This window comes from Xiphophorus hellerii, chromosome 16 (genome assembly GCF_003331165.1).
Source record: "Xiphophorus hellerii strain 12219 chromosome 16, Xiphophorus_hellerii-4.1, whole genome shotgun sequence".
Classification (NCBI taxonomy): Eukaryota; Metazoa; Chordata; class Actinopteri; order Cyprinodontiformes; family Poeciliidae; genus Xiphophorus; species Xiphophorus hellerii.
The window spans coordinates 24,928,825-24,950,007 of record NC_045687.1 but is presented as its reverse complement, the minus strand read 5'-3'; the positions used below and the strand labels follow the sequence as shown (position 1 = coordinate 24,950,007).

General features: G+C 39.5%; 2 protein-coding genes across 2 annotated transcripts; both read right to left on the bottom strand.

Moving 5' to 3' along the window:
* Window positions 1-61: 61 nt before the first annotated feature.
* On the bottom strand, window positions 62-14,503 carry rab11fip4a (RAB11 family interacting protein 4 (class II) a). Its single transcript, XM_032587006.1, has 15 exons — window positions 14,205-14,503; window positions 12,229-12,316; window positions 11,253-11,341; window positions 8,794-8,954; window positions 8,554-8,721; window positions 7,494-7,628; window positions 7,047-7,082; window positions 6,830-6,938; window positions 6,381-6,484; window positions 6,123-6,263; window positions 5,662-5,743; window positions 4,606-4,743; window positions 3,384-3,530; window positions 2,177-2,320; window positions 62-2,092 (listed from the first exon to the last, which is right to left on the bottom strand). The coding sequence occupies exons 1-15, from the start codon at window positions 14,355-14,357 to the stop codon at window positions 1,976-1,978; spliced, it is 1,812 nt and encodes a 603-aa protein (XP_032442897.1). The 5' UTR covers window positions 14,358-14,503; the 3' UTR covers window positions 62-1,975.
* Window positions 14,504-15,729: 1,226 nt separating this feature from the next.
* coil (coilin p80) lies at window positions 15,730-20,622 on the bottom strand. The gene is made up of 7 exons (XM_032587007.1): window positions 20,314-20,622; window positions 18,666-19,542; window positions 18,055-18,141; window positions 17,590-17,637; window positions 17,386-17,455; window positions 16,050-16,138; window positions 15,730-15,930 (listed from the first exon to the last, which is right to left on the bottom strand). The coding sequence occupies exons 1-7, from the start codon at window positions 20,562-20,564 to the stop codon at window positions 15,883-15,885; spliced, it is 1,470 nt and encodes a 489-aa protein (XP_032442898.1). The 5' UTR covers window positions 20,565-20,622; the 3' UTR covers window positions 15,730-15,882.
* Between the last annotated feature and the right edge of the window lie 561 nt (window positions 20,623-21,183).

Below are 21,183 nucleotides of genomic sequence, written 5' to 3'. Positions count from 1 at the left end.
TGTATTGGTCAGGAAATGTACACTGGAGCTTTGAACCTTAATAAGGACAAATCACAAGAAATGACTTGCCAAACCAAAGCAAGTGGATTTTATTTACACAAGTAAGCAAAAACACAAGATGAACACATGTGAATTGTGACAGGTGATATCCAACAGGTTTAATATACTTATTAAATGTAAAAGTATGCTGTACATCAATCTACATATTTTGTGTCAAAAAACAAAAACAGTTTGAGCAAATGGAGCGACTCAGAAAGAGTGGAACTGGATCTGTACGACATTTAGAATAAATAAATGAAAAGTATAATGGCAAAGTGCAGCAACATTAAATAAAGATTATAACAGAAACTATTCAATCTAAGGCCAAACAACTTTTGACATAACTGCCATTTTCTATGTTTTACAACTGAATACAAGAAGTGAAAAAGAAGAAATCAGAAAGTTACTGCAACACAATAATACTTGTATTTGTTAAAGGATGTAGAGCTTTTTTCTGCAGGTTAATAACTGCATTCCTCACTCACAACTGTGGACCGCTTTAACATGTTTACATAGTTGTTCAAAGTGACAAAGTGAGCATAAGTTTGAAAGTGATCTGAGTACAATATCTTATTAACATTGGTTAAGGAGAGAATATTTACAACATAAATCTAAGAAGTGGTTTACTGTGTGTTAGACCAGGTCAGTATGCTTAGGCTGGACACAATGAGTGAATGGTGTTAAATGTTGCTGTTTCTTTGTTTCATTTATTGTTTCCTATAGGAACTGCAGAGTTCTTGTAAGAAATAACATCTGTAGTTGGTGAAAAAAATGGGTGACTAAAATGTGCTGAATGTGCTTGATTTCCCCTAAAATATTTCTTTTCATTTCATCGTTTAAGTGGATCCACATTTATTTGCTAGCAGTTTTTTTAAACTCCTTGCCAGGCAGGTGAGAACAAAGTAAGGGGAGCAGAATGGGACAAACTCTTCTTTAGTCTTAGAAACACAAACAACTATACGCAAGGTAAAGCTTTAGGATGACATTTCACTCTCCAGCTCACTGTCAGCTAAAACCTTGATCATAGTACAAACATGTGACATATATGTCACAATCTAATTCCAGACATTCAGGCTTTAAGAGATGAGCAAGCTGTTCAGCTTATATAAGGTACTTCAGATATTTGTTGTTTTCTCTCTCAATCAGTGAAACAATTTGGCACAGCATTTTTAATATTGGCACCTGGAAGACCTGGAATTACTCTTAGGCTCATACGCCATGAGCATAAGAAATGAATGTTACACAGAGCATATATCATATACAGTATCTTGTAAACCTTCAAGTGTGTTCAGACAGACACACTAAAATATTAGAAGGAGAGAAATGAAACCACAGATGGAGGCAGTGCCCGAGGAAACCCTGAAATGCTCCTTACTCTAAACACGTCCTTTAAGTTTAGATTTAATCCCAGTCGAACCGTCTACATGATGGAGTCAGGAATATCTCTCTCTGAATATACACCAAATACACTACATTACCTCCTGCCTAAACTGATTGAAACTGTGGCTAAAGGCAGCCAGTGTTGTAAAGACGTTACTGATGTGGCATACTGCACAGCTGGTGTTTTAACTAACTGACTGCTCTATTTTACTTTTTAAAAAAATTCTATTTATTCATATTTTACTGTATTTTGGGTTATTTGGACAAAATTATTTCCTTGTGAGATCAATAAAATGATCTTGAAAGAATGTGTTAAACAGTCCTGACTTTTAGCATTATTTGTTTATGTCAACATTTGGGTGAAGCGTATGAGCTAAAAAAGTTCAGACACATTTTTTTGGTCAAAAAAAAAGACAAAGACTGGAAAGGTAAAACCCCCCCCAAAAAAACATGTTCAAGTCCATTCAGTGTTTGAAGCCTTTCATTCACACATTCAGACATATAGACACTGATGCCATGTCTAATTACCACTACTACACTAAAACAAATGTAAAGTTTACTGCTTAATCTCTAGGATGGAAGGATTGTGATCAAGAATGGCCAGAATGATTTTGTCCATATATTGTCTCAGACGCAGGTTGATCTCTTCCTGTTCTTTCAGAGCGTCGACAAGCTGTAAGAGGAACAAGAGGAAGAAAGTTATAATGATTCAATTCTAACAAACAACAAAAAGAAGCGCTCCGTCCATCAGCCTGACCTCGTCTCTCGAAGCGTTGTCGATCTCAGCAGCGAGGCACTGCGCCTTGGTGTGGCAGGAAAACAAGTTCTTTGCTTCATACAAACTCAGACTCAGAATCTGAGCATTGAGATCGTCGTTCTGGTCTCTGAGCTTAAAGTTCTCCTGAAAGAGTTCAGGGACAACAACAGCGTTTCAGCAACAGTGGGTGAAGGTTAGAATCAAACCTCACTGCAAGGAAATACGTGAGAGCAAAGATTCAAACATCTGATGAGTAAAAAATTGTTTTTCGCTAAAGACTTTACGCTTTTAATCTAAGGCTTCCTCACTGATTCTGATGCAAATAGAATCAGTGACTCTTTATGGCTGGTAATAAACTTCCACCTAACAATGAAGCAGTAACACAGTGGGCTGTCAGCAGGATCATTCTGAGAAATATTTACAGATGATTCACTTTTTAGCGGAGTCATTTCTGATCTGAAACACCTCAACACTGGATTGTTTTCATGTTGCCATGAAACCTGAAGCAAAGAGAGACAAAAACATTCCTATTTAAATGTACCTTTCATTGTACAAACGTACAGAACCTTTTATATATGAATATTGGTTTTAATTATTAATGCAATTTTATAAATATTTTCTTTTCATTAATGTTTGTTTTTAATCCAATTTTAACTTTGTGATTTGTATGTTTAAAAGAAATGTACTCACTACAAAAACACTGATTAACTTAACAGACACAATTAAGCCTGTCGCAACAAGCAGTTTATTACATAATAAATTAAATTTCCATTGTGATGATTGATATTTTTTGTGTGCAATTTTGTTCACAGAAACTCTAAAATCCATTTTATTTATGGTTTCAGTTGTGTTTGGTTTCTATGTCCTTTATATTTATTGATTTTGGTTGTGTTGTTTTATTTTGGATAGTTAAAACGTCTTTCATTTCCAGTGTGGCGTGTTTTGAACAAAATGAAAGTTTTTTATTCTCTGAGATTGTGGACTTGCATTATAATGTTACTATCAACATATAACTTGGAAATGGTCTCAAAGCAACATTATCGTTTATCGAGATCATTTGTGGGACATTTTATCATCCCGTAAAATTTGTTAACATGACAGGCCTTTGACATAATATGAAATCAGTGAAAGTGGATTAAAATGTGACTTAACATCACAAAGACACAGGATTTTTCTCAACAAGCCGGAGTGTTTTCTGTTCATTGACCTGCTTCAGTCTCCTGACTTCATGTTCCATTTCACTCTCTCTGGTCTTGGCGTTATACTCTGACAGGCCTTTGCCTTTCCCAGGATGTTCCATTTCCAACTTGAACAGCTGCAGATGCTCCAGCTCCCGGCGCAGATCATCAATCAACTGCAAACAGAAGATACAAAATATTTGATAAAATTTTTATTTTATTTTTTGTAGATTAATTTGAGTTAGTTCAGTTAAAAATACATTAATTAAACCAGAGAGAATTAATAACCCTAAACATCCATGTTTTTTTGAAATAGCCATTAGAGGGTGATGGTGTGGGTGAGAGGAGGTCCTGATATGTGCAGGTGAGTCACAGGAGGGTGAAGTTCTGTTTTTCTGGGTGCAGGAGAAAAATAAAATACATTAAAGATCTGCTGTTGTTGTATTAACCTTCCAGACCTCTCCGGTCTTCTAGCTCTGGTTTTGCTCTGCATCACCAGAACCAGAAGCAAACATCTAAAAAACTGCAGAACAGCTGAAACACTGAGTTCCTTTAAATCTAGACTAAAAACCTTGGATTTGTTCCTGGGGACTGGGAAGCATCTCACTGTTCTGGAGGAGATAGTCTTGTCCAAACACACAATACTGCATTCTAGATGTAGCTGGGTCCTTGTTAGCGCTTGAGTTTAATCCATTTCATATTGTATAAGAATCCTGAAGTTCCTCCTTCTCTCTCTCCTTTCTGTACTCTCATCTGATTCTGGGGTCACAATTAAGGTGTTATTTAGCCTTGCAGCTAAATCAGCTGCAGTTACATTATGGGGTGTGCTGTGGTGGTGCAGGGGGTCAGCACGCCCCATGTTTGGAGGCCTTAGTCCTCGACGCGGACGTCGCGGGTTCGACTCCCGGTCCCGACGACCTTTACCGCATGTCTTCCCCCCTCTCCCCACCCTCCTTCCTGTCTGCCTACTGTAGAAAAAACACGAGCCACTAGCGCCGCAAACACTCTTCAGAGAAAAAAATGGAGAAAAAAAAGTTACTTTATGATAGCTATGCATCATGACAACTTTGCAAAAGTAAAAATGTAGCAGCAAAAATCTCTCCAGCTGCATAATATCCAAATCAGAACAACAAATCTTTATAAAAAGCAATGTTTCAACCAGGCAAACTAAACAGGAAAAGCTTTAAGGAGAACAAGTCACAAGAACGGAGACAGATCTACTTCAACAATAAGAGAGAACGACGGCCTCACCTCCTGCATGGCCTCTTTTTCTTTCTGAAATGCGTGGCGGTTGTGCCAGAGCTTATCCATGATCTTTCTGTACAGGTCCACCTCATCCTTCAACCTCAGACTGGTGTCCTCCAGTTTGTCCGTCATCCTTTGCTTTTCCTGCAGAGTGAACAGGAAGACTAAGTCAGGAAGACTGAATGTGACAGAGAAAACACTACTATTTACCTGAACCTTAAAAGTGAAGCCAAAGCATGTTTCACAGGGATGGTGTTCTTTTCTTGGTAAATCCTGTGAAAATAGAGCTGATGTATAACAGAGCTGCAGTTTTACTCTGAGAAGTAGTTGCTATAATGAGCTCAGTAGATGCACAGGTCCACCAGGTGTTTACTAATTGTTGCTGGCTAGTCTGAAGGAGCTGAGTGGGAGAGTTGTAGGGGAGGCCTGCTCTGTGGGGCAGAAGCTCAGAAACTTGGAGCTGCAGCTCTGAGGAGGAGCTGCGTCTTCAAGGCGGAGATAGATCCACCCAGGTGTTTAACACAGCTAAATGGTTGCCATGGAGATTAAAGGATTTCTCAAACATGAATGACAGAATCAAGGCAACACTCCAGGTATGTTTTTGATGAGGGAATCACTCTTTGGTTACCATTCATATTATCCTTCTCTTCAATTTGTCATGACTCACATCAGACACTAATCACATTTGTCAAAACACAAATGCTCAGAGTGATGGAGGCAAAGGTGAAAGAGAGAAGAGAAGAAAATAGACGTAGATGGCAACTGATATCACCCACGCAAGATCTTCTAATATCATGCATCCTTAATAAGAACATGAACTCTCAGATACAGAAACAAACATGCTTGTGACATTCACTAGAAGAGGTAAGATCAGAGCAGATTAATTGTAAGCAAGATGTCAGGAGTGCAGCATAACTGAAGGAGCTATTCAAGTTATCTGCTGAAAATTCTTGTTATTTTTTTCATTTTGCAATACTGTATATATCACAATGGTAGAAAAATGGCAACATCAGTTTTTTTTTCAGTGTCCTGCAGCCTGGGCCTGTCCTCAGTTTGACTCACCTGGTCCAGCTTCTCAGACTGAGACTTGAGTCTGCTCACATTTACGCTCATGTCTCCATTCTCCTCTTCTAACTGCTGGACCCTGTGCACAAGTTTGCATAGAAATTAAAATCACTCATTTTAGTTTGGGGATACTGTCCCCTTCGCACTGAGCCCATTCAATAGACTGGTTATTAATAAGGACAAATAAATATATTTATTTTTCATGTGTTTGCAATTCAAAATGTGAAGCAAAAACTAAATAAAAAGCATAAATTTGAAACATAAAATATTTTTTGGCCTTCATGTAAAAACACTATAGGTGATGGAAACTACTACTGTCCATCTCTACAGTGAAACAGTAGAGGCAGCATCATGATGTGGGGATGTGGGGGACTCAAAATGAATGTTTGAGTCAGTCTGACAATAATTCATGTTTTAGGCTGTGCTGAAGTCTCCTCTGCAGAGTGCTTGTAGGTTACCGGCAACAGAGCAGATCTATCTCTGTGTTTCTGTCTCTCTCCATCTTGCTGTAAGCCTCACGGTGGCGCTTCATCTCCTCCCCCAGCGTCTCTGCTGCCTTTGTCTCAGCATCCTTCACCTGCTCTTCCAGCTCATGCACCCTGAGAGGCAAACCGTTGCATACTGATTGAACATGTATAACATAAAACTAGATCTGCGTGAGTTAAGATGAGTCACAGGAGCTAAAAACTCCAGCATGCACTGGATGTTTCTCCCACCTGTGGACCAGGTGGGTGTTCTCGTGTTTGAGTTTAGACTTTAGGTCACTGTTGGCCAAACTGTCACTCTCCAACTCAGTCACCTTCTTCTCCAGATAACTGACCTGAGTGACAAAAGCAGAGGAACCACAATCCATGTAACTTATTCAGTCAAATATCAAGGATGTTCTGCATACCATTAGTGTATGTGCCATGTGACATAGATGGAAATATCAATAATAAACTAAGCATTCATAAAGTAGAATTGGCCAAAATTGGCCAGAATTGGTAAAATAACTTCCTTAGAACACAATGTCTTATAATTGCATATGAGGAAATCTAAATCTAACTTCATTTGTGTGTATGTGTGTGTGTGTGTGTGGGTGTGTGCGTGTGGGGGTGGGTGTGTGTGTGTGTGTGTGGGCACGTGTGGGGTGGGGTGGGGTGGGCGTGTGTGTGTGTGTGTGTACTTTGTCTGTGATGTCGAGGTCACAGGAGTCGATGCTGTCTGTGAACAGGTCCTCGGTGCTGCTGCCCTGACTGGAGCCAAAAACTCCGAGGTTGGCCTGGAACAGCTGACTGCAGAGACAGCAAGACAAAAATACCTGATCACTCATTACACAGAGAACACTGCTACATCTCACATCTGCAACAAAAAGGTAAGGTTAGCTCCTCAGGGTCACTCACCGTCCAAACGCTGTGCTGGAGATCTTCTTGTTAGGACTGAAATACAAAGCAGAATGTGAGTCAAGCTAACCATGACAGGTTTTAAATGGCCTGCTTTAAAAAAGAGAACAATGCTGCTCTGACAAATACAACCACTCTAGTCTTTATGTTTGTCTTATAATGATTATTCTGCAGTCAACAATTTATATTTCAATTCCCTTACGATGTGAGTTTAGCAAGTACTGCCTGGTACCTGGTCTGAAATTAGTTGCCATAGGTCCAAGTCTGGCTTAATTTAGAGCGATAAATGTATAACATGGGTTTAGTGTTGATGGCTTCACATCTCCTACAGTAAATCTATGATGATAATGCTGAGTCAGCAGTCAGGGTGTTATGGTAGCGGTTCTGGTTAAAAGTAAATCTGCAATCAAAGGTGCGAGTGCAATGCAATTTTCTGTTTTAGTCTACCTGTTTGCCTTGAGGTTTCGAAGACGAGCCTCCAGGTCATTGAGAAGATTCACTTTCTTGCAGCACTGAGAACAGTAGATGTCGAGCAGATCGCTGTTGTACAGCTGCTGCATCTTCTGAGGAGTATGACCAGCACTGTGTTTGGAAAAACAAGATCAACACATAACACGGGACCAATAAACCAGACAAAACCTTCCATAGATACCAACAAACCAAACCAAACAGTCATTTTTACTCAAAAAAGAGAGAAAGAGATGAAGAAAGCAAAAGTAAAACTAAAAGTAAAAGTAACAGAAAGGAGGCTCTAATTAGGCTCTAATCTCCTTTAAAATGTGCACAAAACTTTGTTTACATTATGCTGATGTCAAAAAAGCATAATTTTGCAATTCCTGTGATTCTATCAAAAAGGACATGCAATTAAAATCACACGTGAATACGTTTGTTCACGTGATAAGTCATTTAAAAACAAGCTATGCCATCATCCTCCAACTACTTCCTGCCATCTTCAGATGCACCAGTGGTAACATCTGGTTGTTGGTCATGTGACTCATGTGATAATAAAAGTGTTTCCTTTGGAGTTTTGCAAGATTAACCAATTTTGATAAAGCTAAAAACCACCTCATCCTAGCGTCAAAACTTTTTATAAAAAAAACAAAAACAAAGGGTTTTTTTTAAATTGCCACGTTTCCATTTAGCAAATTTATTTTTGAAAAGTTAAATTGCGCAATTATATGGTCAATGGAAACGACTAAAAGAAATAAATAAAAAGAGATGTAGGTAGACATTTAGAGGAAAACTGAATTTACTTCTTACAACATCTGAGGATCTGCTTGGTGCTCATTCAGGCTGAAGGTGTTAAAAGTAACTAGCACCTTCTTCCCTTGAGTCTGCCCTGTGCTTCAGCATCACAGCATCTGCTTCACAACTTTTCAGCAGTTCCAGAAGGAATGTTCTGGAATGTTCAGTCCTTTTTAGCTTCCATTCTAACAAATGTGTTCATAATTATTTTAGACCAAATTAAAGATTGTGATTTGTTTGTATTTCCAGACAAAATCCAAACCTGGAAGGGAGTGAGGAACCCAGGTCAGAGAAGCCATTGGTCCTGCTGTCGTCTTCAGGGCAAGGGCTGCTGGGGCTGAAGTCCACATCCACCCCCTCACCATAGTCCTCAAACTGCTCCTCTCTGGGGACGGCAGGGGCCAACGCCGATCCAGTCACGTGTCTGTGGCTGCAGAGCAACAGCTTCAGTCAGGACACGCTTTGCTAAGTTCCAAACGGTCACTTGTTATTTGGAACTGACCTGTCCTGTGATGTCTCTTGGGAGTCAGAGCTGTGGGTGTTTTCAGCAACGCTGTCCATGTCACACTCTGCCTCAGCTCCACGCCTCACGTTGTACATGCTGCATTCTGGGTAAAATCGCCTACATGTGATGATAGGAGGGCCGAGCTGCACCTCACCATTCTGCAAACATACAGAATTAAATACAGTATATTGTTATGTCAAAATAACAGCAATAACATTAGTAGGTGAGGTTTTTTCTTTAGTTTTGTTTTATTTTATTTCTATAACATACAGTAACTGCAGATCATATAGTTTACATGGAACTGAGAGGATTTAGATCATGATTATAAAGACTTTTATGATAATAAATTAGAATTAATATTTGCAAAGATAGCAGTGCAATACAATACCACAGCTTATGTATAATATAGACTCAAGATTCCAAGTGATGAAATTATGGATTTGTGGTCTGCGAGTATGGGGAGTATAAATGTACAAAATTGATCTTTCTAAAATGAATCAAACTGAATTTGTCCGTATGTAAACAGTTTTCGACTGGACCCATTTATTTTGTTTACTTGTGACCTGACACACCTGAATTAAAATACTATTTCAGCATCTTCTTTCTTTCAGTGTTCTGAGTCTGTTAAATAACAGAGACCACAGTTTGTTGTGGTGGTTCGTGGATCTGTAAGGTGAGGCTGATGGAAATGGCTGGAAGCTGTTGATGGTTTATGGATTTTCGACTCATCTGCCATAACCTGCCGCAGTTCGGCCTAATCAACAGGATTGACAATACCCATTTATTCCAGAAAAAACTGGCTTAAAGCTGACTTCACTTCAAATTGGATCAAAGTTGATGATGATGCTGTAGTTCTAGTTGTTGTTTGGCTATGACAACATCACTATATTCATTTGATGAGTTATTAATCTGTTGGTTTATCAGACAGGGTAGCATGGATTATGCCCCAGATACAAACATTAATAATACATGCATCTGTCTGGGCTCACTCTGCTGAAGGCCACGCCTAATCTAATGCAACAAAGGACTTTCATATTTATAACTGGTTACTTTGGGTTTTATTTAACTATTATAAGGCTATGTTTGTTTTTTAAGAAAATGCTGGACAGTTTTCACTACCGGACTGCTTTCTAGTCATTAATGCATATTTTGTTTGTGATGAAAAGGTGTGTGGCACATAAAGAACTATAAAATGCTGGAAATGCTCTATTTTTATATCTACAAAATGCATTAGAAATCCATCTAATATTAGAATAAATATAGTAAATTAGCCAGAAAAATCTGTTCTGCAGCATATTTAGAGATTATTAGAGAAACTGGAGCGACATAACTGAAGGCAAACTTCCATAATGCCAATGCTTTTTAGGTTACTGGCTATACTTTAGCTTTGCATTTCTCATTAGCCAATATGAGCATTATATACATGTCCCAGAGCAGAGACTGGTATTGTCTTAACAACAAAGCTGGAGGTCAGAGTTAGGCTCAGATATCGTCAATAATTGTATTTTGTAGTGGTTATTCAACACCAGTTCATCTGGACAGAGCATCCAAAAAGCTTTCAGTGGTTGAATCACATGTCTAAGGTCTATATTCAGCCATGTTTGTTTAAAATATGAGAAGCTAAGTGAAAGATTCAGAGATCACATTTCTAAATATGTGAGAAAATATGTGTGAAAAGAACTCTTAGAAAACATTTTGGTGAGCCTGATAGTCATTTATATGGTGATTCTCTTCAAAACAAATCAAGTCATGTGAGCGCTGTGAAACGTCTTTGGTTAAAATGTGTGGATTTTGCATGTTGTCCTGCATAATGTTAGAGGGATAGGGATTTCCAACAATCTGACAGAAAATTCGATTTCTTCATTAAAATGTTTGCATCTCATCAGCACACTCAGGTACCACTTGACAACATGCATCTCTTTAGTTTCACACCCAATTTAATCACTGGAAGTGAATGTACATTTTAAATCTAATATTTACTCACTATTACCAATAACAATTTCCAGATGCACACCAAATACACTCATTTATTCATTCATGCCAACATTTACAACACTTGAACAATTGTTGCATCACTTTGTTAGAGGATCTTTGGCTACACCTTCGTCTCTCTCACTTGTCCTCCTGTTGCTAAGCAACTGTGTAGCTGAGCTGAACTCTTGCAGGGCTGAGCAACTGTCACACCACAGCGAAAACATTATATTTTAAAGTCAATCCACATTAACTCTATCTTTTAAGAGTCAGATAGACGTTGGTGTTCAAACATACTCCTAACACAACAGCAGCAGTCTGATACGGGCCAACATTGTACCGAACCGTCATGATGACGAACGGGCCGATGCTCTAGTTGACGTGTTTGAAGGAGGACAAGCGGACACTCTCTGGATAAAGTGTTTCATTTCTGTGTCCCACAGCTGTGTTTTCTTACTTTTGGACCATTAGCACAAAGGCTTTACCTGATAAACGTAGCCGTTGTCTGTCACTGACTGGTGCTGGGATGTCTGACTCCGAGGGATAACTGCCATCTTTAATATCTCCTCAAAACCTGCAGCAGCAACGGAAGGATAGAAGAGGAACGAGTTGGAGATAAAGGAAATACTTTTCAGAAATGTAAGAAGAGGTAATAGTGTAAATACAATAAACTGTACAGCTTAATATACACACACCTGATGGCAAGACTGCATTCCTTTAGTATAATTATTTCAATTTAAGGCAACAATCTGAAGTCCAAATCCCATTTCTATGGACCCTGTGCAACATTTAGGATTCCACACAAACTGAACTTCAGCACCAAAATTCAATTAAGCCAAATAATCCAGACGCTGACGCTGGAGAGTGACTCTCCATCCACATGTTAGATGATCAGTATCATGTCTTCTTATGAAATGCTGTTAGATCCACACCAGATGTAACGGGCCAAGATCTTTGAGATTCCCGTTCCGTTTGGCAGTAACTCAGGTGAATGACCAGGTTACCGAGGTTAATCATCATTTATTTATGATTTCAAATAGAGCCAGGTTGGTCTGAATAATGTTTTCCCCCTTAATAAATGAAGCAATTATTTAAAACCTGCTCTGTATTTTTCTTTCTCTGGTATTCTAATCTATTTTATGATCTTAAATTGCCTAACATACTACTGCCAACAGAAGGTGATTGTATTGCCTTCTGCAGAATGACATGACGATGTCTAGCTCTAAATCTGTGGCTAGGTCAGACGCTCCAGAGCTCACACAGGTTTTCTGTTTCCTGCTTTGTTCCCAGGACAACAAGTATGTATGTGGGATGAACAACCACAGGTCAAAACAGGGCAGTGCTGTTGTGTTTTACAGCCTCTGACTGTCTTCCTTGGTACTTGGTACTTATTATCTATTGATAAATAATAAATACAGATGGAAGTCATTCGAGTACCATCAGTGACAGAAGTGGTCTTACCTTTGATAGCGAACACTGCGTGGCAGAACTCTTTGAAGTTGATTTTGCCGTGAGCATTGGGGCACAGGTGCTTAGTCAGCTTTTTGACCTGCAACAACAGACAGGTTCACTTTTCTGTAAATGGAAATAGCGGTTCGCATTTCAATTGAACGCATGATGACCAAAATTTATCACCAAAACCCGACAACCTTAATGCTTTCATGAGTCGATATAGACATGCTGCTGAGCGATGTGTCTCTGTCTCTCAGCTAATTTAAAAGTTGCTAAGTAAAAACTGAATCTTAAAGGTAAATGTATGACAGCAATAATTAAAACTCAGGTGTTTTGTATGCAAGTACAGCAACATCCATTATGGGGTTTCTCATAAAATTTGCTTAACTCAAGCTGTCATCTAAGAACGCTCACACAACATGGCTGTATGTAAAAGCTTTCACACACAACTCTCTCACCTGACATACATTTGATCAAATATCTGTATACATTTCTCTGTTATGTGACTTTTTATTTTTATTTGTTTTACTTACAAAAAGCAAATTAAGGGAAAGAGAATAAGCTAATCTCCTAAAGATTAACAGGTAACATACATGTGATGCATGACCTTGAAATATTAAAATGCAATGCAATAAAATACAATATAACAAACACCCCAGATCTGACCTTTCATAAACATTTCATCATTTTCATCAAGGATTTTTTTTTAAATGCTGTCCCTAAGACTATAACTGATAAGATTACCTGCAGATGATGTTTTAAAGCTGGGAAAAACAGCTGACACCTTGAAATTGGGTCTCTGTCTCTTTAAGAAGATCCTGCTCTTTCCAACACTGGCCCTTCACCGCTGTTCTTAAGAGCATTGCACTGAGAAGTCAAATGTATAATGAGCTCAGCAGACTAACAGTTCCACCAGGTATTTGCTGCTGCTGCCGCTAGTCTGGAGGAGCTGCATGTGGTTGTGGTGATATGTGAGGTGGAAGTTCGGCTGAGGACTGCAACTCTGATGAAGAGCTTTGTGGAAATAGTCAGTGCTTTGTGAGAGCAAGCATTTAGTTCCCATTCAACGATTCTTCAAACATGCATGAAAGAATCAAAGCAACTCTCCAGGCATGTTTTTGATGAGGGAATAACATTATACCATGACATAATATATAAACTTTCTATGACTTCTGAAATGTGTAAAATATGGCAGAATCTGCTGCAGAGTTTAGAATGTGACATATTCCATATGTCATGAAATATAACAGAACCAGGTAATTAATTAGATCCACCGAAGCTGTTTTTGTTCTGGCAAAAACAGCTTTCAACAGTTTAATATTCAACTGTTTTTCTCTTGAAACCTGAAATACAAACCTAGAAAAGGTTTGAACAATTCTATAAACTACCATTGCCTTTGACCTCATGGTAGTACTAAGTACAATCTGTTGGAGTCGGGTTCGTCGTAACAGTAAGAAAAAGAGCAAAGTAATAGAATATAAATTATATTATACTCAGATTCAGAGGGCTGGCTGCATATAATTCATTCATAATGCTAATAGTGTCATTGTTTGTTATAGTGATAAGGTGACACATGATTAAAAAAAATAGGACAGAATACTGGGAACCCTGCAGAGATTACATGGAGTGGGATTAATTAGACCCTAACCCTGATTAATACAGTCCAGGATCCTCAGACTCCTTCATATCTGTGGTCAACAGAACATCATTTTATTCCATTTTTTATGGACAGAGGACAAATGACCAAGCATCGAGGTCGTGGTGGTGCTGGAAGTAGTCCTAGAAAATCTTCCTGATGCTAGAAGCTCTCCAGCAGCACCTGTCAAGGTTTATGACAGGCTGTCCAGATATCAAGCTCTGGACTCCATTATTCTCCGACTAGCCACAGAGAAAATATTGGGATGCTTTTTAAGGTAATAATATTTGTTAGCGAGTCCTTTATCCTCAACTAACCCACCTTGTCTCTTCCATTCTCCTCTGCTCACCTCGTCTCCTTGACCGAACTGAAGCCCAAGGTCCATCAAGTGCTCCACCCGGATGAAGCCGTCAGCATCCTCGTCACAGACATCAAAAACCTCCTTCAACCGCTTCAGAAACTGCAGCAGCTGGTCCTGGTCGGGGAGACCCTGCCGCTCCATTGTTGGCGGTTCTCTGACGATGGTTTCAAATGTCAGGTTTAACTGAAGAGAGTCGCTTTGTCGGTCGCCATCGTCCTTCCAGTCCTCAGCTCCGCCGGACTGACTGGCGCTGCCACTGCTGCCTGTGACATCACCCGCTTCGAATGCTCGAAAGACGCGAGAAGATCCGGAAAAGCACGAGGACTCACGATCTGAACAGAAGGGATTCTGTCGCCGATGAGCTGCCTAGCAACAACCCAGATGTATCAGCATCCGCCTTCTTCTGTGGTGTAAAACGGAGTGGCTGGCTATTTTTTAGAAGTATCAGTTCTGAATATTATCGGACAAAAAAAAAAAAAAGAGTTCATCGTGTTGTTTTATATTTTATACATAAACACAGGTCACTGCCATTAGCTTTACTAATATGTATCACTTAGAATAAAAATAATAACACCCTACCACTCGATAATATAAAACAAAACAAAAAAAGTTTAAACATCTTTTGGTTCTATCACATGACGAAAATAATTTACAAGCAAAAACGGGCTAAAACTGGTATGATTTTGAAAATGTTGTCCTCCATAATGTTTTGATAAACTACACAGAATTAAAAACTGCTAATTCGACTATTTTAAATAACAGTTTTTGAAAGGAAAAATCTCAATTTAATTAAAAAATACTTTATTAATCCCAGAGGGAAATTAAATGTAACATATATATTTCCTCAGTTGTTGTAGATGATGATTTGAGAATGAGATTAGCCTGATGATGTTTTACCTCACCAGTGGGTTATATGGCAAATATGTCAAATTGTTTTTAACACTAAGAATATTAAAAACATCAGGTAATTTGTTCAAGCCCTTAGAGTAAAACAATACATATTCAGTGCAAAGAACATTGGTGACAAATTAGATTCTGTTCTGTTCACTGGAAGAGCATCAGGGCTGATCTTCCTCCAAGGCAGGCCTTGTACAGGTTTAAGGTCAAGAAAAGGGCCATCAGTACTCCTGCAGACCACCCACATCCTGGACACAAACTTTTTAGACTTTTACAGTCAGGTGGCGCTATAGAGTATTATTTGCCGAAACAAGCTGCTGCAGAGACAGTTTCTCTCTGCCTCTGCTTGGCATGGAAAATAAAACAGGACACAAGAAATAAAGACAAACTGCAATATACTCTCCTAAACCCTAATATTCAATTCATGAAGTAAAACAAGTTTTAAAATGTCAAACATCAAGGCTGCCCTTGATGAATACTTAACGTGTCCAGGTCGATACCATGCATACTGCACCAAATCAACCTTCCCGTGTTCCTTTACTGTCAACACAATTCATATATAGATATCTACCAGAAATGAAAAACTAACAATATAATCAGAACTCAGGATGCAAGATTTCATTCATAAAAATTTTATAGAAAACGATGAGTTGTAGCACCAATATACAAAAATAAAATCCATCCAGAAAAGAACAAATCCCAATAAATTAACTTTAATAAAAGCAAATTTATTTAGTCTAATAAACAAAGTGAATGTAAGTTTTAATGTTTAAATGATGAGTCTTGGCTCCAGCAGAGAGTCCCAACGTTCCATAACCTGCAGGAGAGACGCAGTAGAATAAAGATTTTATTCAAGACACATGCTCAAAGGTTTATCTAACAAACTTTGCTGACAGTCACTGAAACATAATGAAGTCTACAAAACAAGCAGCTTACTGAGGATCCCCTCTGTATGGCGTACTCCACTCTTTCTGAGCCGTCTGGATTCTGATAGACCAGGTCAAACTTGCCTGGTTCAGCAGGAGCTGGAGGGAAGCACACCAGAAATGAGAGGAACAGAACACAGGACATGAACGGGGCTGAGACAATATAAAGTTAGATTACAGTAAGTCTTTTTTAGAATGATGGAGTCATGTTCTATAAATTGCAGTTTTTTCTTTTGGCTTTACCCTTTTTTTTCAGAAATAATGTAATAATGTTGTGCATTCTGTAATAAATGATTGCAAACCACTGATTGTCTTCATCCTAATCAATATACTTATAAAAGTCATATTGAATCCTATGCGTTTATTACATGATGCACCACATATTACATTATCATTTTAAAAAATAGTTACCTCTGCATTTTGTAAAAATCAGCACAAAATATAATATTACAGAAAGTATCACAAAGTGCATTACATAATGCTGTTTTTAACTATGTTTAATTACATTTTGAAGCCTGATTTTGTTACATTATTACATATTGCCACATAATGTGGCATTTCAGGCCCATTTGCTTTGAAGAAAGAAACCTTTTCTTTTGTGACTGACTGTTAAATTCAGCCAACAGAGCGAGACTCGATTCTGAGTGGGAAAAGAACTAAACTCACATTGTAAAGCCGGAGTATTCCTCACCATAAGGTTTGTGTAATTAATAAAGCATTCAGAATGAACCCCACTTGATTTAAATCATAGGCCAAAAGTTTCAAAAGTGAAATGTTTGGTTGCAGTGAACAAAACTTGTGAGGCTCCACATAACTGGTCAGATAATGAGGATGAAGGATCAAGGATCGGGATGCAGTGATATGAAAATATTGATATTGCTGTTATGGCCGATAACCGATATTATACTGCTTCAGTTAAACTCTCCACAATCCTGAACTCCATCACTGTCACAGGACCGAACAAATACTGCCTCACCCGCTGCCCAAAGAAATAAGCAGCAACAAATGAATATACATATTTGTTAATATCAGCCACGTTTTATTTAATCAAACCAAGATGTTAGAAAAAGTCTAATATGGGCCAATCCTGATGTTAGTGCTGATATATCGTGCATCCTTAACAACATTTTGTGCTGCAACATGTTTCTGCAACATGCCATTTCACTGCCATCCCCTCATAATTCTGAGATAAATCAAATAATAAACACTTGATATGTTGCCTCCTGACTAATACAATAAAATATGTTCTAAACTAAAGTGAAGGAGTTTTATTATTGTTTATGTTAAATTAGTTTTATACACCGATTAAAAACAACAACAACAACAACAAAAAAAACAGTTCCTACCTTGCGAGGCATTAAGAAGTTCCAGCTCAATCTGGTTGGTTGTCGGGTCAAAGTTGATAATCTTTCCCTCCTGATGTACATGTAGAGACAGACATGTAGAAGGTTTGAGGAATAAGGAATTCACTAGAACAAGCTTGGACGTTTTATTCAGCTACACTGTTAGGTTATGAGAACAATGACTTCATCAATGCTGACTCTCCTCACCTTATATTCAGATACTTCTGGTGTGTAGTTCTCTGTTAGCTCCAGCAACTGTACATGAATGAAAGGATGGAGAAGGTGAAGAGAAATATGCAAGAATGATTTTTCCCTTTATTGAACATTGTAGCTTTCTCCTGTGAAGGTAGGAGCGTTCACAGACATTTACTGAAGGGTCTCTGATAAAATCCTGAGCTAGATTTCACAGTGTAAAAAAAATTAGATATATATATATATATATATATATATATATATTCATTCTCTGGTTGTTTGCATGATGCTTGATGTGAAACAATAAAACAACTAAATGGTTTTACCCATAACAGTTGTATTTAAACAGAAAACACCATGAGAAAGTCAAACTAATCAAACACTTTTGTCTTTTCCATTTTTTTGTTTGCAGAGCAAAGAACATTTATCTCCATGTGATGATCAGTCCTGATTAATTATCATTTGTTCAACCAAACTGACCTTGAAGGCGATGCTCTGGCCCACCTGGGGCGGGGCAGCCAGCAGCGGCATGGAGCTGTAGTCCTTCGGGACGGGTTCTGCTTCATTCTACTCAGAGAGACTTGAAGTTATTGTCCAGCCATATATTATTAACACCAGATAACTTAATGGCCACATGCACACATGCATCTGTGTCTAAACTGTTGAGACTAACATAAAGCTGATAGAGTAGTAACTGTTTCCTAAGCCTGTCCAACTACCTTCAGCTTTACAGACTAAACAGACTAGAACGTTGGTTCTTCATCACTTTCTCTCTTCTTTTACTAAAGTCTGCATCAGAGGATTTGTTAAAAATGATTTTGGTGCACACAGATATTAAAAAAAACAGGTGAGTACAAGCAGGACGCCGTTTCATTTTATCTAAACTTTTACTTCAAAATAAAACGCTGAAGACCGACACACTTCAAATTCTGCACTGCTTGTGTTGGTTCAATAAAGTATATTAAAGTTAGTAGCCATAGATCTGTGAAAGACGTAAGTTATGATGATAAAAGCATGAATTCCAGTGACAGCACTGCTGTCCTGATCCACACAAACGCAGCAAACATCTGCAGGCACATCTGGAGACTCACCTGCAGAACAACAGACTTGTTGCTCAGAGAGTCAGTCTGGTATGAGGGCTCCTTTGTGCCATTCCCGAATCGTTCCACGTCACTTTGACCTCTGACCCCGGGGCACTCTCCAAGATCCCCTTTGGCCCACTTCCTGTCCCAGCCCCTACCGAGGCCCCTCCAGGCCCCCGGGCCGGGGATGTTCAGGAGAGGCTGCTGCGGCCGGCGGATAACCAGCTGGATCTCTTCTTCACTGTCTCGGTTGAGCGGAGGCTGTTCTGTGCTGGGTGCCTGGTTCTGGTTCTGAGCTGCAGCCTTGCTGGTGTCGGGGTGTAAAGCTTTGGATCCGGCTGGGACTTTTAAAGTATCGGCCTCATCCGAGGAGGAGTCCGTTTGTGAAGACGCAGATGAGGAAGGAGGCCGAGATTTTTCGGGGCTGGGTTTCTGGTTTCCCTTTGAAGCAGCAGGAGAGGCGCTGGTTTTCTTGGCTACTTTTTGATGACAAGCTTTACCTCCATTCCTGCTGGGGCCTGATGAGGGGACAGTCTGTGTTTTCACCTTCCCTGCTGGGGTCTTGTCAGGGCTGGAGGGCATGTGTGAGGCCACAGCAGCTTCAGAGACAGCAGGATGGCTTCTGTCCACTGACTTCACTGTCCTCTTCTTCTTCTTCTTTTTTGCAGCCATCTTTATTTCTAACATCTTATTCCCATTACCACCTTTAGCTAAATCTGACCCATCTGCCGTGCCGTCCTCCCGCTCGTTTCTCTTCTTCTTCTTCTTTTTGTGCTCTACGCTCGGTCCCTCTGCGGTGTCTCTCTGTCTCTTCTTGCAGGACACAGCAGCCATCTCTGGACAGCTGCTGTGTCCATTCACCTGAGCCAGACATTCCACCTTCACCCTGATCACAGAAACACACAAATGTTTTTAAATGGTCACAGAGTCCTGTGTCCTCACAGAGTCTAGGAAAATGATTTATATCTTTTAAAACTTTTGCACATTTTGTCACATTATAAGCTTTAATTGATTTTAGTTGGATTCTACTGAAAACTGAACGCATCGTAATGCATAAACATAAAAACCTTTCTTTCATGGCAAAATAAATAAGTTGTACACATTACTCCTGAAAATTTTTCCAAGTAGCCATAAAATCAAGAAGGTAAAATGAACTTTGGTGACCTGACACTAGGGCTGGACAATATGGCTAGAAAACATATCACAATGTAAGAGTTTCATATCAGTTGATATCAATAATTACTGATTATTGATATATGAATTACTGATAAACCGGAGCGTGAGGATCGATGAAAAATAAGTACAGAGCAATTCTGGTTGAAAACAGTTGGAGACTGCAAAAAATCTCTAAGAAACTATAATGAATGGTCCGGGATAATATCAGCCTATCTGGTTCTAACTTCACAAAATACGAAAAAGTTCAAGTTATGAATAATTTAGGAAGGAACAGAAATTCCCTTGCTGTGAGAAACAGTGTTTAGCTCAGTTCAGCTCAGAGAATCAAAGATCCCAATTCCAGATGAGAAGAATGCCTTTTTCAAATCAGCTCCATCTTTGGAGAGCAGGTTGTCATGGTGATTTGTTTCTAATCGTACCAACACGATGCTGACCAGACTGAGCTCTGTCTCGCCCAGTGACACCTGAACTGAACGCGCACCTGACGTTGTCGTTGTCCCGCACCACGTAGATGCTCTCCGTGTGCGGCAGGTAGCAGTCCTCTATGAACAGGCTCAGGATGCTGCTGCGGCTGAACTCAAACTTCTCCCGGATGACGCTCTCCAGGTCGGCCACCACGCGGCACGTGTTCAGGTCCACGAGCAGCCAGCACATGCGGCACCCCACGACGGCCGGGGGCGGGTAGTCAAAAAACAAGCGGAGGCGAATAAACTTGTTGCAGTGCGCAGCCATGACGCCAAAACATTCTATTCATGCGCTCCCTGGCTAACTCAACCACAACTTCCGCTTGAGCCTTTCAAAATAAGGCTCCACCTCTCACATACTGCCCCTTAGAGGCCGGGAGGTGGTAATAGTAATCTCACGCTAGTCTCTTCCAATCCCACTGATCTGCATTCTGCTTTCAGCTGTTTACAGAACACTGTAACTAACTTTTTGAACACATTTTTATGTGTCGTGTTTGTGAAGTGGTGAATAGTATGCACTTGTGTGCGGGAAATTTACAGGAAAATAATAAAATAATAATACGGGAGCACGGAAGAGGGGTAAAAACCAAACAAACGGTAGTTTGCGAGGAAACCGGAGCCTAGACAGCTGTGAGGAGCTCTATGGCTTGGACTTTTTCTTGCCATTTGTTTGTCTTTATTTTATTCACACCTGAATCAGGGATTTCAGCCATCTGATCCAGGTGTGATGAGGAAGGGGCGCATTTAACAGCTGCAGGATGGTAGTTCTCTAGAAGTGGAGTTGGCCACGCACCTGATCGAAATGTTTCCTGAAGCTGTTCTGTTCAGTGACTTTATTTCAGACGAACTAGCTAGCGACCTATAGATACTAGGACCTCCCTCTCCCA

Coding starts and splice junctions, on each gene's coding strand:
- rab11fip4a (XM_032587006.1), bottom strand. CDS start 14,357: ATGGAGCGGCAGGGTCTCCCCGACCAGGACCAGCTGCTGCAGTTTCTG. Junction 12,317..14,204: donor AGTTCGGTCAAGGAGACGAG/GTGAGCAGAGGA, acceptor CTGTTGTTGCAG/GTCAAAAAGCTGACTAAGCA. Junction 6,264..6,380: donor AACACCCACCTGGTCCACAG/GTGGGAGAAACA, acceptor TTTGCCTCTCAG/GGTGCATGAGCTGGAAGAGC.
- coil (XM_032587007.1), bottom strand. CDS start 20,564: ATGGCTGCGCACTGCAACAAGTTTATTCGCCTCCGCTTGTTTTTTGAC. Junction 19,543..20,313: donor CGGGACAACGACAACGTCAG/GTGCGCGTTCAG, acceptor TTCTGTGATCAG/GGTGAAGGTGGAATGTCTGG. Junction 18,142..18,665: donor ACAAGTCTGTTGTTCTGCAG/GTGAGTCTCCAG, acceptor CTCTCTGAGTAG/AATGAAGCAGAACCCGTCCC.